The sequence below is a fragment of the Xyrauchen texanus genome, chromosome 27 (genome assembly GCF_025860055.1).
Source record: "Xyrauchen texanus isolate HMW12.3.18 chromosome 27, RBS_HiC_50CHRs, whole genome shotgun sequence".
Lineage (NCBI taxonomy): Eukaryota > Metazoa > Chordata > Actinopteri > Cypriniformes > Catostomidae > Xyrauchen > Xyrauchen texanus.
In genome coordinates this window covers 16,459,480-16,481,787 of record NC_068302.1, presented here as the reverse complement: position 1 = coordinate 16,481,787, position 22,308 = coordinate 16,459,480, and the positions used below count along the sequence as shown (strand labels likewise).

The 22,308-nt window shown below is 39.3% G+C and overlaps 1 protein-coding gene across 2 annotated transcripts in view; it reads left to right on the top strand.

Moving 5' to 3' along the window:
• The window catches only part of ncor2 (nuclear receptor corepressor 2), a 179,888-nt gene that overhangs the window by 116,511 nt on the left and 41,069 nt on the right, over positions 1 to 22,308 (top strand). For both annotated transcript variants that reach the window (XM_052093921.1, XM_052093920.1), the window contains exons 9-17: positions 4,690 to 4,756; positions 5,301 to 5,473; positions 5,600 to 5,690; positions 5,959 to 6,137; positions 10,901 to 10,955; positions 11,091 to 11,189; positions 16,614 to 16,741; positions 19,153 to 19,310; positions 19,945 to 20,007. In XM_052093921.1, the coding sequence (XP_051949881.1) occupies positions 4,690 to 4,756; positions 5,301 to 5,473; positions 5,600 to 5,690; positions 5,959 to 6,137; positions 10,901 to 10,955; positions 11,091 to 11,189; positions 16,614 to 16,741; positions 19,153 to 19,310; positions 19,945 to 20,007 (1,013 nt within the window). The remainder of the gene's footprint in view (positions 1 to 4,689; positions 4,757 to 5,300; positions 5,474 to 5,599; positions 5,691 to 5,958; positions 6,138 to 10,900; positions 10,956 to 11,090; positions 11,190 to 16,613; positions 16,742 to 19,152; positions 19,311 to 19,944; positions 20,008 to 22,308) is intronic.

The following is a 22,308-nucleotide window of genomic DNA, read 5'->3' as shown; positions in this document are numbered from 1 at the left end:
TGTAAAATGCAGTTTGTGATCAAAGCTGAATTTTCAGCAGCATTACTGCAGTCTTCAGTGTCACATGATACTTCAGAAATCATTATAAGATGGTGATTTTCTAATATGGGCATATTTAAAGTGCATTTTACTCACACTTGAACCCATATTTGCAAGCACAAGCTTTGTTGACGATAATGAGGCAGCATAAACACTAGATAAAATATAATCTAAACATTCATATTATTTTTATATCATATTTACTGTATCATACAGCATGCAATTTAAATACCTGCTTTAGCCAAAACAGCATTTAAATGTAACTAAAACTTGCTTATTAGGACATATTTCAAATGTCAATACTCAATATGTCAAATGTGAAAAATTAACAGACTTGTTGTTTTTAAGACACAGTCGGGTGCATTTACCATTTGCATTAGTTGCTTCAGCACATGGCGTGCTCTGCTGGTGAGTGTGATCACATTAGAGATAAATTAGCTGAGCCAGGAAAACTGTACACCGCTTTGTTTCATACAGAGTACATTGCAGGAGAATATTTGTTTTAAATTTGAATTGTTTTATTTAAAAGTAGACATTGTAAGCTTTCTTTAGACATATATTTCATGTTTGTGTGATAAGTATTCGTGGAGTTTCAGTTCATTTTTGTGATGCGTTTCAGAAATATACTCGCGAACCCAGAGACTGCTGACAGCTCACCTTTTTTATTTTCTTTATTTTACAAAAGCACAAGGTTTTGTTGTTATTGTGAGTGTACACAAATAAAAGTAGACCCTTTATAGTCTCTAATGATGTCTTACACTTATCTGTATGCCCCAAAATTACGGAGAATTTTATGTTGTTTCCGCTGTTTATGTTGTTAATGACGCGCTGACACGTTCGTCGACCCCAGAGTGTTAATAGATGGATTCACAAATTGCAGTAAAAGGATTTTTGGAAGAAAGTTTGGATTAGGACGAAGAATGACCCCTTAATCATCTGGCAACCTGGGCAAGCGCAACTCACTCAAAGACATGTTGAGTGGATGCAACAGCCAGCAGAAACTGGGTTTTCAAAGACATCCACTTATGATCTGCACCACCCAATGGTTGTGCACTAAGGAATTCTAGCAGAAGTGGGAAGTCCCACACAGGAAAAGGGTTCACACGAACCGCCTTAAAACATCTTGCTCCCTTTAGAAAACAAGGCTTTGAGACCCCAAAGAGGAACCATCAACTAAGGCATTATGTGCAGATATGGCAGTGACATACACCTTTAAAGTAGAATCAGCTTTGCTATCGTCCAATATATGTTGCAAGAAGATCAAGACCTTCGGCACAGTACAGTGGACAAGATCAAATCCCTGATCGACACACCATGAAGAGAATATTCTCTAACGAGCAGCATAAAGCTGTCACATTGAAGTAGCTCTGGTATAATCAATGGTATGGACTACTGGCATCTCACAATCCCCTAATAGTGTATTAGGCTGAGTGGCCAAACCCAAAGCTGATGACAAACCTGATCCGGGTGCCAAACATGCCTGCTCATCTGAGAGAGGAGATCCCTCCTGGCGGGAAGCTGCCACGGTTTGCCCTCAAGCAGACTCAGAAGTGGAGAAATCCATGGCCTGGCTGGCCATCGAGGTGCCACTGGAAGCACCCTTTACTTGCATAGGGATATTCTGTTTAATGTCTCCCACAGCAGTGTAAATGAGGGAATGTATACATGTGAGCCAGCTCATCCTCTCCCAATGGGCTGGACTTCTCGGTCCTTGTGAACCACCAATGGCAATGAGTGGTTATGTCTGATGCAAACGGATCCACCTCTGCCTCACTGAACCGCTGCCAGATCGACTGCACAACATCTGGGTGAAGCCTCCATTCCCCCGGTTGCAGCAAATCCCTGGATAGAGCATCTGCCACCTGATATGAATATTGAACATGTAAATAAGCGTCTTTTAAATCTACACTCACAAACCAGTCTCCTTTCATCACAGACCAAAGAATGTTGGCAGTGTGCAACATGCGAAAAGGAAAGTCGCAAGTCCAGAACTGGACTCCTTTGGAACGAGGAAGTACGTTGAGTAAAAACCATCTCGCTGACTGAGGGGAGAACTTTTTCTTCTTTCCTTATGTAGAAACTGAGACACAGAAGAGTCTACATTTGATGATCCTATCATTGTGTTGCATGCAAGTAGCAGCTGGCAGATAGTGTTCTCTGCTTGAGTCATATAGGCTACTGACTCATATGCCTTATTTAATAGTGTGTCAGTATGTTCACACTGTTTGACAGCGTACATTGCCTTGTAATGCTTCATCAGGTGATACCACAAAGGCTTCCAGCAGCTGTTCAATCACTGGAGCCCGCCCTACCTCTATGGAATCGGCCTCAGCCATTGAAGCTAGGGTATGGGACGTCTTCGATCTCCTTCTAGGAACATCGGTACCTGTAAGAGCACTCGAAATCTCTGACCGAAGTCCTAACATGGTGGCATGTAAACATGTTTGTATCTGAGGATTGCCTGAAAATCCTCAGATACAAGATACAGATACTATGGAGTGGTGGTGGCATAGTGGGCTAAAGCACATAACTGTTAATCAGAAGGTCGCTGGTTCGATCCCCACAGCCACCACCATTGTGTCCTTGAGCAAGGCACTTAACTCCAGGTTGCTCCGGGGGGATTGTCCCTGTAATAAATGCACTGTAAGTCGCTTTGGATAAAAGCGTCTGCCAAATGCGTAAATGTAAATGAAAAACACATTTGGGCCTGAGCAGGTTGAACAGGTGTTTTGTCCAGGCCCAAATGTGCCAACACTATCTGTAGTACTGACAAAGTATCATCCGAAGAGGATGGGTCCATCCCTGATGAATGAACGGAACCCCTGCAACAGACAGGCTGGAGAAAACCTCCTGAGAGGGATTATGCAGAGAAGCATCAACCAATTCTTCATCATGAAAATGCGAATTAGAGGCACCCATGGAAAGAGCATCCAAATCAATATTATGTTTTGTTTGGAAATCACCCTGATCCAAGGGTGTGTTCCCTGTGGATGCAGCCGATACTGGGGGTTGGCATTTTTGATTGGAGATTGACTTGAGATAAGCAAAGATTAGTGACAGTCTTCAACAGCAAATGTTCAGAATTGTCAGTTTGCTGCACCGGTTTCTTTTTCGCTGTCAGAGTGCCAGCTGCTGCTAATGTATGGCGCTTCTAAGCACACCACGGGACTGAATCATGTTGTGCGAGTCTAACAGATGAACGAGGATTCAACTCAGCGATGCGGAGCTGCCTCTCTGACATAGGCAGCATACTACAGTGCAAACACGGATCCGTCAAAGCCTCTCTTAAATGCTAAATTCCTGAACACAATAGGCAGCGATCATGTCCATCATTGGGAATAAGCATATTGGGACCTACTTTACAACTCTGTGGAATGCCGTGAAAAGGGAGCTGTGAGCCATGATTGAGCTGAATAATACACGCCCTTGGTTAGGACCATAGGGAATCAAAACAGCCAATAATAGTTCTATTTCTTAATAGAACTATATTCTAAGAATTAATAGTTAATTCTAAGTTTAATCAAGCTTGAAATCATGATCGCCAAGGAGACTGTTGATGTCAGGATTTATAGTGAAAAAGGAGTTATATTTTGATTTGTTCTCATCCAAAATCAATTAGATCGCTTTATAAGAAATGGAAGAAAGTAAAATGTACCTGGGATGAGAGCATTTACATTTTTGGGTGAACTATCCCTTTAATTTTGATAAGATCCTTGCTTATGTGTTCTTCTCATTAGTTAAAGACCACTCTGCTCTCTGGTTATCAGAATCTTTTGGTAGCACCAAGGAACTTAACTGAAAAGATAAATAAATATTTTACTTATTCATTGGCAGCGGTGAACAGGTGGTAAATGTTTTTTTTGGGTTATTTGGCCTTAAAATGTTTAGGTTCAAACTGAGTTCTAGGTTCCAGTGTATCTCACACAGCAGCTAATCCTGTAACCATCAGTTGCATAATGCAGTTTCATCTCTGTACCTTCACTCTTAATCTCATTCACAGATGTATATACAAACCAACAGTTTTAATGGACTCTGCCAAGTGCACCATTAATCCATGTCTCATTAAATGCACATCATGCAAGTTTTAGAATCCTCTGAAACATTCTGTGATTCTGATAATGCCTATTTTCGTCTACAAATGGTGTTTAGGCAAAAAGAGTTTGTGCCAAGCACTAAAAGACACAGGATCAAGATAAGATTAGATTAATGATCGGTGACCTCTGCGGTGAGAGAGACGTAAAGTTCAGAGGCCAGGAATGAATCCACATAGAGTGAGAGTTAAAGCTGATTACTATTCTGACCCGCATGGCTGACTGACTTGCATACAAACACACACTTGCGTTAAGCTGTTCTCTCTTCAACATCTTCTGATATGCCACTGGTCTATGTTTTATAGAATGTTCTTTTTTATCTGTGGATGTAAGTGGTCTTTAAATGTATATTTTATAAGTAGATTTTTTTTTTTAGCACACAGGTTAGATGTAGTTAAGAGTCTGTGTTGTTATAAAGCTCACTGATCTGTACATGCACACATAAACACAAATGGACAGAGAATTCTCTTGATGTGTTCATGCACATATGGATTAGACACATCACAGCTGAAGGTTAGAGGTGCATTTTAATAATAAACTTTTTCTCTCCCCTTTACAGAAATCAGGGAATGAGGAAGAAGCTCATTCTGTATTTCAAAAGAAGAAACCATGCTCGGAAACAGTGGGTAAGTAATGGCACTCGCCTATTTTGAATATTAACAGAAAACCGAGGTTGACCGATATATCGGTTTTATATTAATAGCGATAGTTGGATGATTAATATTTTCTTATTATTATTATTCCGTGTTCCTCTGTGGCCAAAACCCTTTATTTGGTGAATATTTAGGCTGCAGTTTATGGACTTATTTATGATTATTAATGTGAAATGTTATAAAAAGACAAGCGATCGCTGATAATCTACTACTGATGAATGCCTATCTACTGCATGTTAATTACTACTCATACAGTGTTTATTAGCCCATTTGACAATGTTTACTTTATATTGCTTCAATTGTTATACATCATGCATAGATGATTTTAAAAGTATATGTTTTAGATGTACTAGAGTTCAAAACCTAATGAGCAGCCAATCTAGACAACACTTTTTGCATCATGAGTGTGTTTGAAATCTTAAATGCACCAATGTCTCCCCCCCCGCCTCATCTGATCTGAAAGACATGCTTTCTGAGTAATCTTTACGTTCTGATGTAGGATTGTGTGTGTGTTCAGGAACAGAAATTCTGCCAGCGTTATGACCAGCTAATGGAGGCCTGGGAGAAGAAAGTCGAGCGCATTGAGAATAACCCTCGCCGCAGAGCCAAAGAAAGCAAAGTGCGAGAGTACTACGAAAAGCAGTTTCCTGAGATCCGTAAACAGAGAGAGATGCAAGAGCGCATGCAAAAGTGAGTTGGGAGTCAATGCCATATTGAGCCTTAGAGACTATGACTGAAATTGAATATTTTTATAATCATGTGTGTGGTTTTATAAGCTTGTGCTATTTAAAGTATTTTGTGTGTCTTTCACTACAGTAGAGTAGCTCAGCGAGGAGGGGGTCTGGCTTCAGCAGCCCGCAGTGAGCATGAGGTTTCTGAGATCATCGACGGTATCTCTGAGCAAGAGGTATGAGTGTTACTTAGACACACGCACACACAACAGACAAGCATACTCTTGAATTTTACAGACAGACACACACAAAGTGACTTCACAACTCAAGGTCTGTTGCACAACCAATGAGGTTTTGCGGCAGATGCACTTCCTAAACACAGACATAAGATTAAATGACCACGTATTTGCTGACTGTAATGCCTTCACTTCTATCTTATGTTACAGTTTGGTGTCTTGGTTTTGCTTTACAAATTGTTTAATTTCTGTTTCTCTCTCTCTGCAGAACTCAGAGAAGCAGATGCGTCAGTTAGCCGTGATTCCTCCCATGCTGTTTGATGCTGAGCAGCAGAGGATAAAGTTCATCAACATGAACGGGCTTGTGGACGATCCCATGAAGATCTACAAAGAAAGACAGGTCATGAACATGTGGAGCGAACAGGAGAAAGACACTTTCCGTGAGAAGTATGTTCTGCTCTCCATGTGATGGAAAGAGGGGTTATGAAATCTGTATTGCATCATGTCATCATGTAGCTCAGCATCTCTCCCCTGGATTTCATGAACTCAGCAGTTTGTTTTTTTGTGGTTGTGGTTGATAGTTAGGTTGTGGTTCAGCGGTATGTAAAAACAGCTGAAGCCTACAGCTCTTTGCATTCACTGAAGTGAGCTTTCAACCCTCACAGACAAACTGAAATAAAGAAGCAGTTTAGAGGTTGCACTTCAGTAATAATAATCTGTCCCTTTGATGGACTAGACCAGTGGTTCCCAATCTTTTTAAACTTATGTATAATGCCCCCCTGTATAATGTGTTTTTGTTTCAGCAGCACCCAATTAAATTAATAACTATTGAAAACACTCTTCTATTTAAAAAGGTTTAACATGAATATTATTATTAACAAATTAATTTTAATTAATTATTCAAGAGCCAGTAATAAAATAGAGAATAGATTTGACAGTGCTTTATGTTTTTCCAGGAACAGCAGCAAATAAATATTAAAAAATCATAATGTAAAAAAAATGTATCTAATACAAAAAAAAAAAAACACTACTGTGTGATTATTAAATATACATTAATACTGACTCGATCCACTACGTGTTCGACTGACAAGTCAAATACTTTTCTTGTCAATGTTGCTGTTTGATTAAAATTAATGATAGGCCTATAACAGACAGCAGCAGGTCTATTAGGCTGCATTTACACATGGCACAGATGGTGCAGATTTTTGTCTGCTTACACTTTCATATTACAATAAAGGAATATTCCAGGTTCGTCCGTCCATTTCTTTAAAAAAAAGCAAAAATCGAAGTAACAGTGAGGCACTTACAATAGAAGTGAATGGGGCAAAAAGGCAGAAATGTGAAGCTTATTATTTTGATAAGCACTAGCATTAATTCTTCTATTAAATCTTATGTATTATTTGAGCTGTAAATGGGTTTAAATCATCGTTTTTACAGTCGTTTTAAGGTTTTATGGTTAATGGTGTTGTATCGTCATGGAAAAGAAATTGTAAAATTGCTTAAATTTTACACAGAAAAGGTTCCTCTATTCACTACCATTATAAGTGCCTCAGTGAAACCCAGATTTTTGCTTTTTTTAAAGGAAAGGTGGGGCAAATCAAAATAAATTACTCCACAAATGCTGGCGATTGAGCTTAACTTGTATTGTATCCAGAATATCCTTTAACAGCTGTGTTTACATTAATATTGTGTTACAAGGGGCAATTTTACCAAGAAGCACATTTGACTTTTCACATGTGCAGCTCCATTCACTACGGGACAGGAGCGCTCTATATAGCATGCACAGAAATACAGTACGCATGTGAGAAGCTGAAATCAGCCAGCTGTATTCAAACAGCATGTGGGTATTGGCTGTACTTTTAAAGGGATAGATCACCCAAAAATGTCAATTCTTTCATCATTTACTCAATCTCATGCTGTCCCAGATGTGTATGACTTCCTTTTTTCAGCACAACACATTGAAGGAAATTATCTCTGCTTAGTAGGTCCTTATAATGCAAGTGGATGGTAAAATGAATTTTGATGCTCCAAAAAGCACAGACAATCAGCATTAACGGCATCCATACAACTCACGTGGTTAAATGAATGTCTTCTAAAGCGATACAATTGCTTTTGGTGTGAAAAAAATCAATATTTAAATACTTTTAATCTATAAATAATCGCTTCCGTTAAGCAGCGTTATGCACATTCATGAGAAGGCTGAGGTCACCCGGTCTCTAGTGTGGCGTGTTCACATGAGAAGTGACATACCGGAAGAGCAGCGCTGTTTACAACTGAGTAGGAGGAACGATGTACAGACCAAACGGCGTAAACAAATTTAAGCAAATTTAAACAAATATATCAGAAGATTTTGATTTAAGAGGAAAAGAGGAAATACAAGTCATATTTATTTGGACCGGAGTACTCTGACCAGGAGCACAGAGAGATGGAGAAGGCTGGACCAACTGCAGCACAACAAAAAGCCTCAGAGAGATAGAGAGCTCAGGAGATGTGGTGGTGCGCATGTAGGCAATGCAAACAGGTAGAGAGTGTCTGCTGCAACTAATAGAACGTTGCCATGCCATCGCTGGAAAGACTGCGTGACCTCAGCCCTCCCTTGAACGTGCATACTGGTGCTTACCGGACGTGATGATTTATAGTTAAAAAGTACTTAAAGATGTATCTTTTTTGCAACTAAAGTGATCATATTGCTTTATAATACATTAATTTAACCACTGGAGTCGTATGGATGACGTTAATGCTGATTGTCTGTGCTTTTTGAAGCATCAAAAATCATTGCATTATAAGGACCTGCTGAGCTGAGCTGTTTTTCTTCAAATATGTTCCGCTGAAGAGTAGCAGAGTAGTGAGTAACATCGGTGGCTATTACAATATTACATTTAAGGTGCTGAAATTGTTTTTAGCCGTTCCCAGCACTCCAAAGATACCAAGGGAGCTTTATTGAGAGCAACATAGAGCAGAAATGTTTGTCAAAAACAACAGATGCATAATATCACCCAGAACTGACAACTGTTATGAACAACATGGCAGAAAAATATAATCAAGCCTCAATTTGCTGCAATGAACTATGAGAAAGCGTAAAATTATTGCCTGGCAGAAAGCGTCAGAGGCCGCGGCACGTGAAAACATATTGATTTGCTGTTTACAGAGACCTCTGGACTCCTGTTTCATTAATATCTTACAGGGAGTAGGAAATGTTTTTGCATACCTTTCCATGAAAAAATAGCTTATAGCACCATTAATTAGATAATCTGTTGCACACTTGGTCATGGCAGCACCTTGTTTGGGAACCACTGGACTAGACCATGCTCTATTTTTATCCATTGTCGTTTCTTGTAGTCTTTTAAGAAAAGCATTTTTGAATTGTCCATCAATGTTTTCAAAATTTGGCTTATGGTGTAGATGTGTGTGATTCTCTGTTTTGGTTTGAAACTTCTTTTCAGTACTTTTAAAAGTAAATGACTGGGGTTAACACTATACTAATGAGGTTTTATTCATTAACATTCGTTTACTTTATTAGTTAACATGAACTAACAATTAACTTTTACATTAATAAGTGCTTTTACAGCACTTATTAGTCTTGGTAATTGTTAATTTCATCCATACTAATACATTTCTAACATTTCAGTTGTGTACGTTTAATATTGGTTAAATGCATTTTGAACTAACATCAGCTAACAATGAACAATAGTATATTTTGAAAATTAACATTACCCAAAATGAATAAATAAGGCTGGGTATTGATAAAATGTTTTCATTTCGATTCCGATTCACAAGCTTACGATTTTGAATCGATATCAATTTATGTGGGTATATTGGAGTTGTAATGTCCCTTTTGCTTTCATATGATATAAATTCTCTCCCAGCTAATGCTGTTAATTATACAGGGGACCTTCTAACTAGGTAAAATATGAAAATATAACTTTTTCATTATTTTGGTCACATTTGGGCTTTTTAAAAATGAACAAATCCATGTATTCAGTTAATAAATATGATATTGTATTGCATATATTATATTTTGTTACATGTTTGTTTTATCTCATAATTTTACTATTTACAGGTATTTACATTGATTTGTTGAACATGTGCTAAAAACCGGTACTACCTCTTTAAGGAAACCCAGCATTTCTGTAAACGGCGTCGTTTATGTTAATGAGAGACAACTCAAATGGCATTATCTTATCTGTGCTATGCCTAATTAGAATTAAATTCTTTAGATTTTTTTGTTTTTGAACAACAACTGACTATAGAACAGGATGGATATAAAAAAATTATTCATTGGTTGCGTGGATCTCGTCTTTGGACACTTCTTATTGTAGTTGCGTATACAGTAAAATATCTATCTTGGGATTTAAGAATAGATATTGAGATCATTCAAATGAAAATTGTGATGCATCGGGAAATCAATATTTTTACCCACCCCTATTAACTCTTTCCCCGCCAAACACGGAATTTTCCGTGTTTTATGAAAAAACGCTTCCCCGCCAAACACGGAATTTTCCGGGTTTCCGTGTTTTAGGTGTTATACGGTAAGGAAGACCCCTCCGCATGTTTTGAAAGAGTACGCAACTCTTTGATCAAAGAAACAGACAGCGTTCGTCTCAAACATGAAGAAGTGGAGTATTGAGAAGCTCAAAATATCAGACATAAACATGCCTTTTTCTCAGCTTTTTGTCTGAAATGTTGTTTTTTGACAAAACCTGCCTCTGTTCAAGTCGCAATAAAAAAAGAACAAATGAAGATAAAATAAAATAGTTTTTTTTTTGCCCAAAAGCAGAGGCTCAGATCTGTATTGTGATATATATAGCATCTTCATATATTCATGGAAGAAAATATTCTGCGGGCCATTAAAGTTTAGCGAAAATCGTCAAAAACCCTGGCTGTGGCTGGCAACTTTTTTTTAAAAAGGCTGGTGGGGAAAGAGTTAATAAATTCTGTAAAAAAACTGTTGTTCATTGTTAGTTCATGCTTACTACATTTATTAATGTTAACAAATAGACCCTTATTGTAAAGTGTTATCACACTTAGTCAGGTCACAGAGGTCAGAGAGAGAGAGAGAGAGAGAGAGAGAGAGAGAGAGAGATCTTGTATAGTCTAGTAAAAGTTTTTATAAGTGCAAACCTGCATCAGCTTCAAGTATTAAAAGAGTTAACAGAAGAATGCAGTATTTAAAGATTGATCTATATCACTGTTCTTCCTCCTCACTGCAGGTTTATCCAGCACCCAAAAAACTTTGCCCTGATAGCCTCCTTTCTGGAGAGAAAGGTACACCTGCATCTTTATTAATACCGTCATCTTCCATTCATTGTTTGCACTGCAGTCTCTGTGGACTCCATGAATATGATGAATATATGAGCGGAACGAGCAAAGTTGAAGTGTTTTGTGTTTATCTACCTACAGACGGTGGCTGAATGTGTCCTGTTTTACTACCTGACAAAGAAGAATGAGAACTACAAGAACATTGTCAGAAGAAACTACCGCCGCAGAGGAAGGAGTCAGGTGAGCATGAGACTCCATTTCCTAGCTTGCATTTTGACTCATCTTTTATTATTTAATACTCTTCTTAAATTTCTACTTGACATCTCTTGACTTCCAACCATAAAGTGTTCTGATAGTCCGATGCTGTGGAGAGGCAATTGTTTGGCATGTGTATGATTGTCAACAGAGAATAATTATTGAGGGACTATAACACACCTGTCTCTACTTGATAAAAAGTTTGGAAATGTGACTCATTGATAACTTTTATTTGCTAAAAAATTATTGTTGTATCATTAACTGTTCACATCTCCCTTGTTGCTACCATTGTTGCTGACGTTGTACACCAGCATCTTGGGCTACCTCAGATTTGTAGACTTCTACATACATTTCAAGTGGTATTATTTTGCAGTTTTCCAAATAGAAAGGTTGCAAGTTAAATCAGGGTTCTCACAAACGTGGCAATATCAGGGATTTAAAACATTTCAGACCTGGAAAAATAATGGAAATTATAAGGTTTTTCTTGTTATGCGTGTCTCTAAAGTTTAATTTGATAGAAATGGCTCTTCGTGAGTGCAATCTCTATACAAATAATTTTTTAAAATCCTTATCCAGAATCTGTATGTGTTCTAATCACTAACAACTGGAAAAGTCATGGAAAAATCAGTGAAATTAATTGGACAAAAGGGATTCTTGTTGAATGGTGCACAGCAATCACCAAGGATTTTGTCCCCCTAGTCTTTACCTCATAATTGTAGTGTTTTATATTGCTGGTTTGAATTCAGTTTTCTGTTTAATGAGTGTGGGTGTTATTAATAATAAATCAGTGTGATTTTAATGAGTCTATCACAGAAGCACACCTCAAAGTGAGCTCAAACCATGTGACGCAATTAACCAGCTCTCTGCCCTGTTGGAAGTCCACCATGTTTCTGCTCATCTAGCTGCCTCCTTAACTCACACACTCATTAGTTTGCGTATGTGTGAGACAAGGGCACTGTTGCTTCGTGAATGTATGAAATGTTTGTTTTTATGGCTTAAATGGAACAGAGACATTTGAAAGTGTTAAAGGGGTTTGTGTTTCTGTTTGTGTGTTGCCTGCAATAATAGCAGGCTCAATAAAAGCTGATAGAATAATAAGCCCACAGCCCAAACACATTTGTTTTACTGGCCTTCTGCTGCCGGAGTGGTTCTGCTCAGGTCATTAAATATCGCCTGATCTTAATGGGCTCGTATTAAAATGCTCTCAGCCAATGCCAGAAGATAGAGAGAGATACAGTGGGATGAGTCTGAACAAAAGAGAGACAGATAAATAGAAAGGAACTTACTGTATGGTTGAGTGCATTTGTATATGTGTGTTTAACAGTGCATGAATAACTGTGAGTGTGTACATGCAGCTCTTTACTGAGGGGTGTGTGTGTGTGTGTGTGTGTGTGTGTGTGTGCGTGCGGTGCGTGCGTGCGTGCGTGTTTGTGTGAGCGAGCGCGTGTGAGGTTATTTGAGGTGCTGTCTCTAAAGGCCCTAACACACCAAGCTGACGGTCGGCCGAGGGCTAATCTGTTGGGCTAGTTTTTGCGGTGTGTTCCGCACAGCTCGGCTGAAGTCGGTCTCCGTCTGTTTTTTTTCTGGCCGATTGAGCATGTTGAATCGGTGGCGGAGCTCGTTGGTGAGTCGGATCATTCTGATTGGCTGTTCAGCTTAGCGAACCTGTGCGAAGTCAAGAGGGAACACAAAGAATGCTCTTCTCATTCCAATATGCAAATATTTTCAAACAACTTGGCTGTCTGTAATGAGGCAAGTGAAGACAAATTAATCAGCATGAGTCAGGAGAGGCCAGATCTGTATGACATTACGGTAAGCAAATGGTAAGCAAGCGCTGCTTTGTTTGTGTTTTGTATCCCAGCAGTCACTAGCTCTGTCGGTTTCCAGTTTTGAGTAACGAATACAGACTACTGCAACCTGCTGGTACGAAAAGTTATTTTGTCACACACAGGCGCAGAATGGACATGCTAGCCGTTGGGTGTTGTGTTTACGGTGTGTTCAAGCGCAGCTTTTTGACCCAGATGCAGGCAACTTGAGCCGAAACCACAGCCTGCTTTAGATGGCGCTAGTTCTTTGATGTCGATTTCGTGTGTCATAGCCTTAAAGCTGAAGAGCTTAACCTTTGACTCCATCGATCTTCTCTCTTTCCTCAGATTATCTTTGACCCCCCCTAACTGTAGTCAAGCATAAACTTTCTTTCCTGACAAATATGGATGGTTTATGCTGCCACAACAAAAAACACTTTTTATTTTGTGCTGGAAAACATCGATACATAGAAGTAAGAACTGGGTGATTACTTCCCTTTATGGGTGTTCTTTTTGTCTCCAATTGAAGTGACATGTTCCTTTTTTACTGTGCTTACATACTGTAGAGTAACATGATTTATGGTTAAAAGTCCTGGTGCTGATGAAGTGTTTTCTCTCCTATTTTAAATCCTAGTGAGCTACTTTCATAGACAGCTTTAAAAGCATCAATGCTGCAATTGAATATTCATATGAACTTACAATGACCAAAATGCTAGGTGGGTAGCACACTAGGTTTTAAATCACAGCCATTGCCTTGGCTTAACTCATAGCCATTAAAGCCCTGTTCAAATTATCAGCGTCTCGTAGCCACAAAGCGATAGTAGACCGACCATTCATTTTCAATGAAAGCTGGCGACTTCTGGCGTGTTACAGTGACTTGGTGAGAGGATGTGGGATCAAGAGAAGGGACAAAATTTAGAAAAGTTTAAAAGTGATTTACATTGATGTGAAAAAGCATTCCTGATTTCTTCTATTTTTGTTTATTTTTCATGCTAAATTGTTTTAGATCTTCAAATGAGATATAACAAAGCAAAGGCCACCTGAATAAACACAAAATACCGTTTTCAAAATGTTTTTTTTTATTGAAGCAAAAAGGTTAACCAACACACGTATCACACATGTGAAAAACTAACTGTCCCCTTAAACTTAATTGCTGGTTGTGCCACCTTTAGCAGCAACAACTGCAACCAAACACTTCCGACAACTGAAGATCAGTCATTCACAGCGCTTTAGTGGAATTTTGTCCCAATCTTCTTTGCAGAACTGCTTTAATTCAGCTACATTAGAGGATTTTCAAACATGAACTGCCCGTTTAAGGTTCTACCACAGCATCTCAATCAGGTTCAAGTCAGGACTTTGACTAGGCCACTCCAAATCTTTAATTTGGCTTCTTTTGAGCCATTCAGAGGTGGACTTAATCCTATGCTTTGGATCATTGTCTTGCTGCATAATCCAGTTGTGCTTGAAGACCGTACGTTCTTCTTTAAGGTTCTCTGGTAGAGAGCAGAATTAATGTTTCCCTCAATTATTTCATGTTTCCCTGGCCCTGAAGTAGCAAATAATCCCCACACCATCACACTACCACCACCATGCTTGACCAGAGGTATAATGTTCTTTTTGTGGAAAAAATTATTTGTTTGATTTACATCTTTTGTAACAGGTCTTCTAAGCAAAGGTTTGAGGAAAGGTGTGTTTTGGCAAAATTCAAACAAGCCTAATGTTGTTCTGGGTTAGTAGTGGTTTTCACCTCACCACTCTTCCATGGATGCCATTTTTGAGTCATTAACAGTGACATTTATTGATGCGAGAGAGGCCTGCAGTTCTCGCTGTGCTCTTGGAGGAAGTTTGGATGGTTGGTCACTTCTGGGAAGGTTCAGTACTGTTCCAAGTTTTCTCCATTTGGAGATAATGGTTCTCACTGTAGTTCTTTGGAGTTCAAGAGCCTTTGAAAAAGCGTTATAACCCTTCCAAGACTGACGTATTTCAATAACCTTTTTCATCATCTTATCTGGTGTTTCTTTTGACCAAGGTATCGTGTGCTGCTACATGGTGAGACCTTTTAGCCAACTCCATGCTGATGGAAAAAGTTGATTTGATTGCATTTGTTTAAGTTAGATTTTGTTTGAATTTTTGAAACAATTCAATTTGAGATATAGAAAAAAAATCAGGATGGGGCAAATACTTTTTCACAGTACTGTATGCTATTTAATTTTTTTATGTAAAAATAATTTTTGCTATCCCAGTTTGTTTATTTACAACTAATAAGTAAGCCATCCGGGTTTACCTCCCCCAAAAGTGTAAACACTGAGCCTCCCAGGCACTATCAAAACATTGATGTTTATATTTTGCAGGCCGGCTCAACCCCACCAACCCTTTGTAGCTCAATCTATAGCGCAAGTTTGGGGAATGGCTACTTGTTGAACAAGGGGAATAAGAGCATCCATGGCAGAAATTAAATGTAGCTTTGCCAAAATACAAAGACTTGCTAAAAGACACAGAGACAGAGAATGGATGTAAACCAGAGTAAACATTAGTATCACATATGCAAGGTGCAGGACAAATGCACACCACTACAAACGCTGAGTTCACTCTGGCAAATGAGGGTGCCAATAACGAGAACACCGTGCAAGTTGCTAATACACCGCTGGATTTGAATGCTGGCAAAATGGAGGAAAAGTATATTTCGCCATCGTTTTCACTGTTCTAGATCATTTTTTCTGTTACCACAATACCACATACATGGATACATTATAAAATGTTGTTTGGAAAACTGTCAGAAATTGTCAGCATTCTATGCAAGTTTGATTCAAACATTGATAAATCGTTCATTCCCTTAATGATATAATGCTTTGAGAACTGCTGGGAATGAGATGTGGGCATGGCAAGCAACACAACAAAGTTTAAAATTGGTAATGACTACCAATGGGACTGAAGTCAGTGGAGCTCACGTCATCTGTCTCCTGTGAAATACTGGAGTAGAATGCAGACAGAGAAGTTAAGTTACTGTGATCAATTTCACAGTTTTATATGGTTTGTCTGTAACCACATACATGTTTATAATTAAAAAAAAAGATGTATGGAAATGCGTAAGAAATTGACTGCATTCAGAGAGGGTTTGATTTTTGCATTGAGAGTTCATTTAGTTAATTATATGATGAATTGAGGACTGCTGCAGGTTATATAAAATCACACTCCCCTGCCAAATTTTCATTGTTAGATACAAAAGACCTGATTCTTTGTCAAATTAAAATTGTATCTTAGTTTTACCGGCAGTACATCTCCTCTGTGATCAGATTTTCAAAAGATATGGTCAGTTATGGAGTCCACCAATAATGTAGTGACAGCAGTAGGAATAACCACTATCATGCAGTACAGGGACTAGCGACATCAAGCGTCAATGTTGCGGTTACTTTTGATTGACTGTGATTGTCAGGTTGTGTGGCAGTTTAGCATTTAGTGTGAACAGACAAGTGTATTTGTTGCTGGTAAGTTGTTGTGTCCTGCCTGGTTGGGACACAGTGTAAAAAGCGAGGAAGTGTTATATAAAGATTGATGTTTGTGATGTAATGCTCATCTACTGTGTTTTGTTTGGCTTTGTTTACAGAATAACCAACAGGCACAGCAACAGGTGAACCGCAATAACCAGGAGGAGAAAGAGGACAAGGAAAAAGAGAAAGAGGCAGAACACGAGGAGGAAAAAACAGAGGGAGACGACAAGGAGGACGGCATGAAGTGAGTATATTGCTGTCTTTTTTTTCACCTTTTCTCTCCCTCTCATTTCACATCACTTTTTTTTCTCCCTTCGGTCTCTTTCGTCACATCTTTGCAGCTCTTTTTGTCTGTGATTCAGCTTAAATGGAGGAGGCACAGTTACATAACCGACAGGTGGAAAAGGCATTCATTCTGCTGACTTGCCATTTATTGTTGGTGTTAAAATACTCTGATTTAGTGCTCTTTCCAGCCGTATGGATCTTGCAGAGTCTGGGCTAGAACTGTCCAAACTCAATGTTATAGTTTCCTGGAACACTGGCTTTGTACAGATGCAGATTTTCTATGTGATGGAGAGCCTGTGAATCAGTCTCCAACACAGAATTTTACTGTTCTATGGACGTATTTTACTCATTATTTTGCAATACTTATTGGGGTTAAATTGTGCAAAGGTTTTTATCTGTACTATTTATTGTATTAATTGGTGTTGTTTTTAACTCTCATTTTAACTCACTCATGTATTTATTCAAAGATTTTGTATTTAAGAAATGGGAGGTGAGGGTTATATTTTATTTAAAATAATGGTTTGTTCCAAATCGCTAAGGTGGAAAATTGTGTATTTAAACCAGCCGCCACTAGGGGAGAAGAAAAATGATGGATGACGAGTGTTTAGAGCACATGGACAAGGTTGCTAGCGCTGCTTAAGCACAATTTACTCTGGCCTCTATAGTTGAGGGAGGGGAGTTGTTACTGTTTTTGTACCTAAAACAGGTCTAGCTTTTAGACTTAAAAAAAATAAAATGTATCCTTGGTTTTATGTTTGCTTAAACACTCTTATTTATTTGCAAATTTTGCACCTCTGATGGATTAAACATCTTTTTGGAACACTATTCCTTGACTATACTGCTCCCTATCACACTTATTTCAACATAATTTTGGGAACTGTTAGCTGCTGAACACTTGTGCATTCACAGGTGCACACTATATAAAGTGCAGGTAACATAGGGTATTCATCTAAACTAGACCATTGCAGTCAACAGTACTGTAAGGTGTGATTAGAGCACATTAGCACTAACCTGAATGCACAGCCCTGATTGTACAACCCGGAACGCCAGCTATACATTTAATGAGTACATTTAGCAGAGTCTGTGCATTCTCTGATGCTTCCCCCATGATTCTCAACCTGCGGACACAGCTGGTGTGCCTATATTTAGTATCTCTCTTTGCAAGATGGATAATGTGCAGGTAAGAAAAATGAGGGTCTGCTACTTACTGACTGTGTTTACATGGACACCAGAAAGCGCCTTAATGCTAGAAAGTGGTTTGTTGCGAGAAAGTGGTGTTCCTGTTTGCATGCACTATATAAGTGGCATACTCTTTACTCGGCCAGTAAGCAGCTTTCTCCACAGCAATGCAATTTCCCCAGGATGCTTATGTAACAACTGTGGCATCCAGGGAAGTCTTTGCTAACAGTTGCTTCGCTTTGTTTCCAGATATTCCAGAGTTGTTGCTGTGTTTTGTTTCCTTAACTTTCTACCATGACCTGCAGTGAAATTGTGCTGCAATAGCGGGTTTTCATTCTTGCTTAAAACTCTGGGATTCCCCCGAAGTACGAGGGCATATATTTTACATTGATGTGTATAAATGTGTATAGTTTATAGTTTATTTGCTGTTCCCAATGTACTCCCAGAAATGTTGAATTCTTAACTTTGTGTTGACTTGTTGGTGGGCTCTATTCTATGACTTTTTTGATCTGGTCTGTTCATACACGTGCACTTCAAAAACCTGTAAGAACACCGCTTATGCATTTACATTGCCACATAAGCCACATTCTCCAGGAGAAATCTAGGTGTGTAAAACAGATTTCTCTTAACCCCTTAAAGGGTTATTTTTTACATGACGTTTCAGAATGCCGCTTTCTGAAAGAACCCTGGAGTAAACTGTTTTCTTAATTGCTTGTAAACATGACCACTGTCAGTTTGCTTTACATTTGAAAGGGAATGCACTTGCCAGTGAGCAAAAATTGCATGGTATTTGCACATATCTCCAGTATGCGTGCACGTGTGGTGAACCTCCTTTACTACTTACTTCTGTGTTTATTATTTGCAACTTAGAAATATTTTTGAAATAGGGATGTTTTGATACAGAAATTTTGACCTTTAACCATAGCTGATAATTGTTTTTACATTATGGCCGATAACACCAAAATGACAGTGTTAGAAATCTATAGTCCTTTTATGCCTGTTTTGTTTATTTCTTTTAGTTTGAAATGACGTTCTCCCCACATTCTAGATACTGATAATAAAACCCTGATAACCAAACATGTTATTGTTCATCCCTGTTTTGAATGAACAATCCAAGCATATGGTGCAATTACTGCTTCAGAAAAACTGTGAAATTATTATTATATTTTTCTCTTTTTTCTGTATTTTTAGAGATGACACCTCTGGTGAGGATGGGGAGGAAAAAGAGCCTACTGCAGCTGTTAAAGGACGACGCACCGCCAACAGCCGTGGACACCGGAAAGGAAGAGTCACTCGCTCTATGACCAACGAGCAGGAAGAGAACACTTCACCTCTCAGCAGTGAGCTTGGTTAGTAAACACACAAACTGCAGATTAACTGTGCATGAACTCTTATTGTTTAACATTATTCTACTCTTAATATTATTGCTTCACTTCATAACATGTGTTGCCGAAATGATAACCAATTCTAACTGCAATGTAAAAAAAAACAGAATGATCCTAATATTTAAATGCTGTGCAAATATCATACTGATATGCTTGAGTAACAAAATGGTGTTCCAGAGTGTTGCAATGTTCCCTGTTTTTACGATGAGGCTCTGCTATATTGAGAAGGCATTTACATTTTTTTCATGATGATTACAGATGATCTTAATAGCACACTGGCTCATCTTGCTTATCTTAGAGGGTGCTTGAACTTTCCTTTATTGTACTTCGGTGAAAAATGTGGCTTACACAGTACCTTTTTGTGAGGGCCTAGAGTGCCTTTGCCAGCTCTTGGCCTTTTCCGATGTTCCTTTACAAGATCTCTTAAGCCCTTTCTTATGTCTCTTCACCTCGAGTGCTTTTGCATGTTCATGCTTTTAAGTACGACCTTGGGTATGAATTCCCCACTCTGTGTTTTCTGTTGACTACTTCCTGCTATGATATTGTGCTTCTTCTTTTTAGGACGGATATGTTGTATAACACTTTCTTTATGTTTTAGCAAACCTGGAGATGAATGAAAGCTCTCGCTGGACTGAGGAAGAGATGGAGACGGCAAAGAAAGGTCAGTTAGTACTTTTTTGTGTATGTAGTTTTTCATGACTTTGCATTTATTGTACAGACAATATGTCCACTGGTAGAAGTTATATATGCACTTACAATTGAAGTTGTAGTTTGTGATTTTTTTTCATTGTTGAAGTTACTGTCTGGTTGACCAATTGTAGAGAGGAAGATTGTTCACTGTTCAGGAAACCTTATGAAAACAGTCAATATATTTGGTAACAGTAGAGAGTGCCACAGCAATTACACAATTCACTTTTATGCTACAAAATACATCCATAAAGGTACTCTGGATCAGAAGATAGTATCAGAGATGCTGTTTACATAAAGCATCAGAGGTCCAAATGTCCTAATGGCATTCTTTGCAACCGGTTTTGAGAGAAGTGATGTCTCATATGTATCAGGTGTTTAAGTTCAAAAGCTGTCAGAGTTGGGATATTCCTGCATCAGGTATACCAGCTATACTGCCTGATAGGACCTGTAACACTCTGCCTAGCAACTCCACAACATTTTGAAGGAACTAGAAGTCACGCTGTGACTTCTGAATGTGTATATATGCGTGCACTGTGTGAGTATATGACTGGCTTGTCACGGCTGAAGCTGCTATATTGTTTTTTTTTTTTTCAGGAATGTGTAATTTACTAATGGTTTAAAAACAAACAATCACTAAGAACTGCATTACTAGACCTCTACACATTAGTAACAGGTTATATTAGTGGAATTCAGAGACTAAAATGAACTTCTCTTTTTTACATGTCAGTGTGGGACTGTAACCGACTAATAGTGTGCTAAACAGCCACTCTGCTGACCTACTTCAGACTCCATGTTGCTCTGTTAAGGCTCTCTCTTTCTCTGGTTCCAGCATTTTATATTTGATCCATCAGGCCACCTATTCAACATGACTCTGGCTTACAGGATCTGTAACTTAATAACACTTCATTTATTATAAAGTCCCCTGAGCTTAATCAAATTTGTTGTTTACAGTTACCAGAACTTTCCTTTCCTCCATACCAAGAAGACAAGTATCAATGTACATATTTAAAAATCTGGATCTGTTTATATATTTTTGAATGGGGCATATCATAGAAAAAAATAGTTTTTGTGTGCCATGTTGTGATATACCCTAATGTTCATGTGGCAGGGCGGAGGGCGGGCCGGTCGTGATCCTACATACCCGGTCCCGTATTAGGCTAATTAAGCATCCGAGAGGGATAACGGTCGACTGCAGAGGATCGTGCGGGAGAGAGAGATCGTTTATGGACATGTCCGTCATATTTGTGTGTTTGTCTTTTGTTTAAGTTGTTAATTAAAATATTATTTACATTGTCAAGCCGGGAAGGAGGAGGGATACGCCGTAGTAGAGTTCTCGCCACTACCATCCACCCAAATGGAGCAGCCGCGGCCATCTGCCGGGGGACGAGGAGCCCATCCGCCTGGAAGAGGACGATGGCTGCTGACCTCGAGGGGAGAAGGGGCTCCTAACCGACCGCCAGGAGCGGTCAGGGCTGCTGCCGGGGCACATGAGTTGCCTACCGGCAGCTGAAATGCGGCGGGGATTGATACCGCAGACCGCGAGCGGGGAGGGGCTCGCTGCCGACTGCCTGGAGCGGGAGAACCACTGCCAGGGGCGGGGGAGACCCCTTCTGTTCCCCAAGAACGCGGCGGGGCGTTCCGTCTGCCTCGGATCCGCCCGGAGAGGCGCGGCTGTCGTCCGATATAGGGTGGAGGAGTGGCCAAGGAACAAGCTACGGCGTATCGGAGAACCAGCCTGGCAATATAAACAATATAAACAACAAAAGACCAACACACACACGACAGACATGTCCATAAACGATCTCTCTCTCCCGCACGATCCTCTGCAGTCGACCGTTATCCCTGTCGGAGGCTTAATTAGCCTAATACGGGACCGGGTGTGTAGGATCACGACCCGGCCCCTGCCCTCCGCCCTGCCACAGTTCACAATACAAATAATAAACAAAAATGGGTCTTACAGAAATTGTTAGTGTTAATGTCACAACCATGAGTACATTAACATCTCACACCTGTTCAGCATTCAGTTGCTTGGCAGGAGGAGTTGTTGCTAAGAGGGTAGCCAATCATAACAGAGGTAATTTATATAGAAGCCTGATAGGTACAGTTGGAAAAAAAGTCTTAACTTAATTATGTTTTTTCTGCCAATCAAAAGCCTACACGCCAACCTTTCCCACCAAAACACCTGTACCTGTTTTGTCTTCCCCCTCACCCCAAATATCCTTCCACCCTCATGCCTCTGACCCTCTTTACGCCAGCCAGTTACCCCATCTGT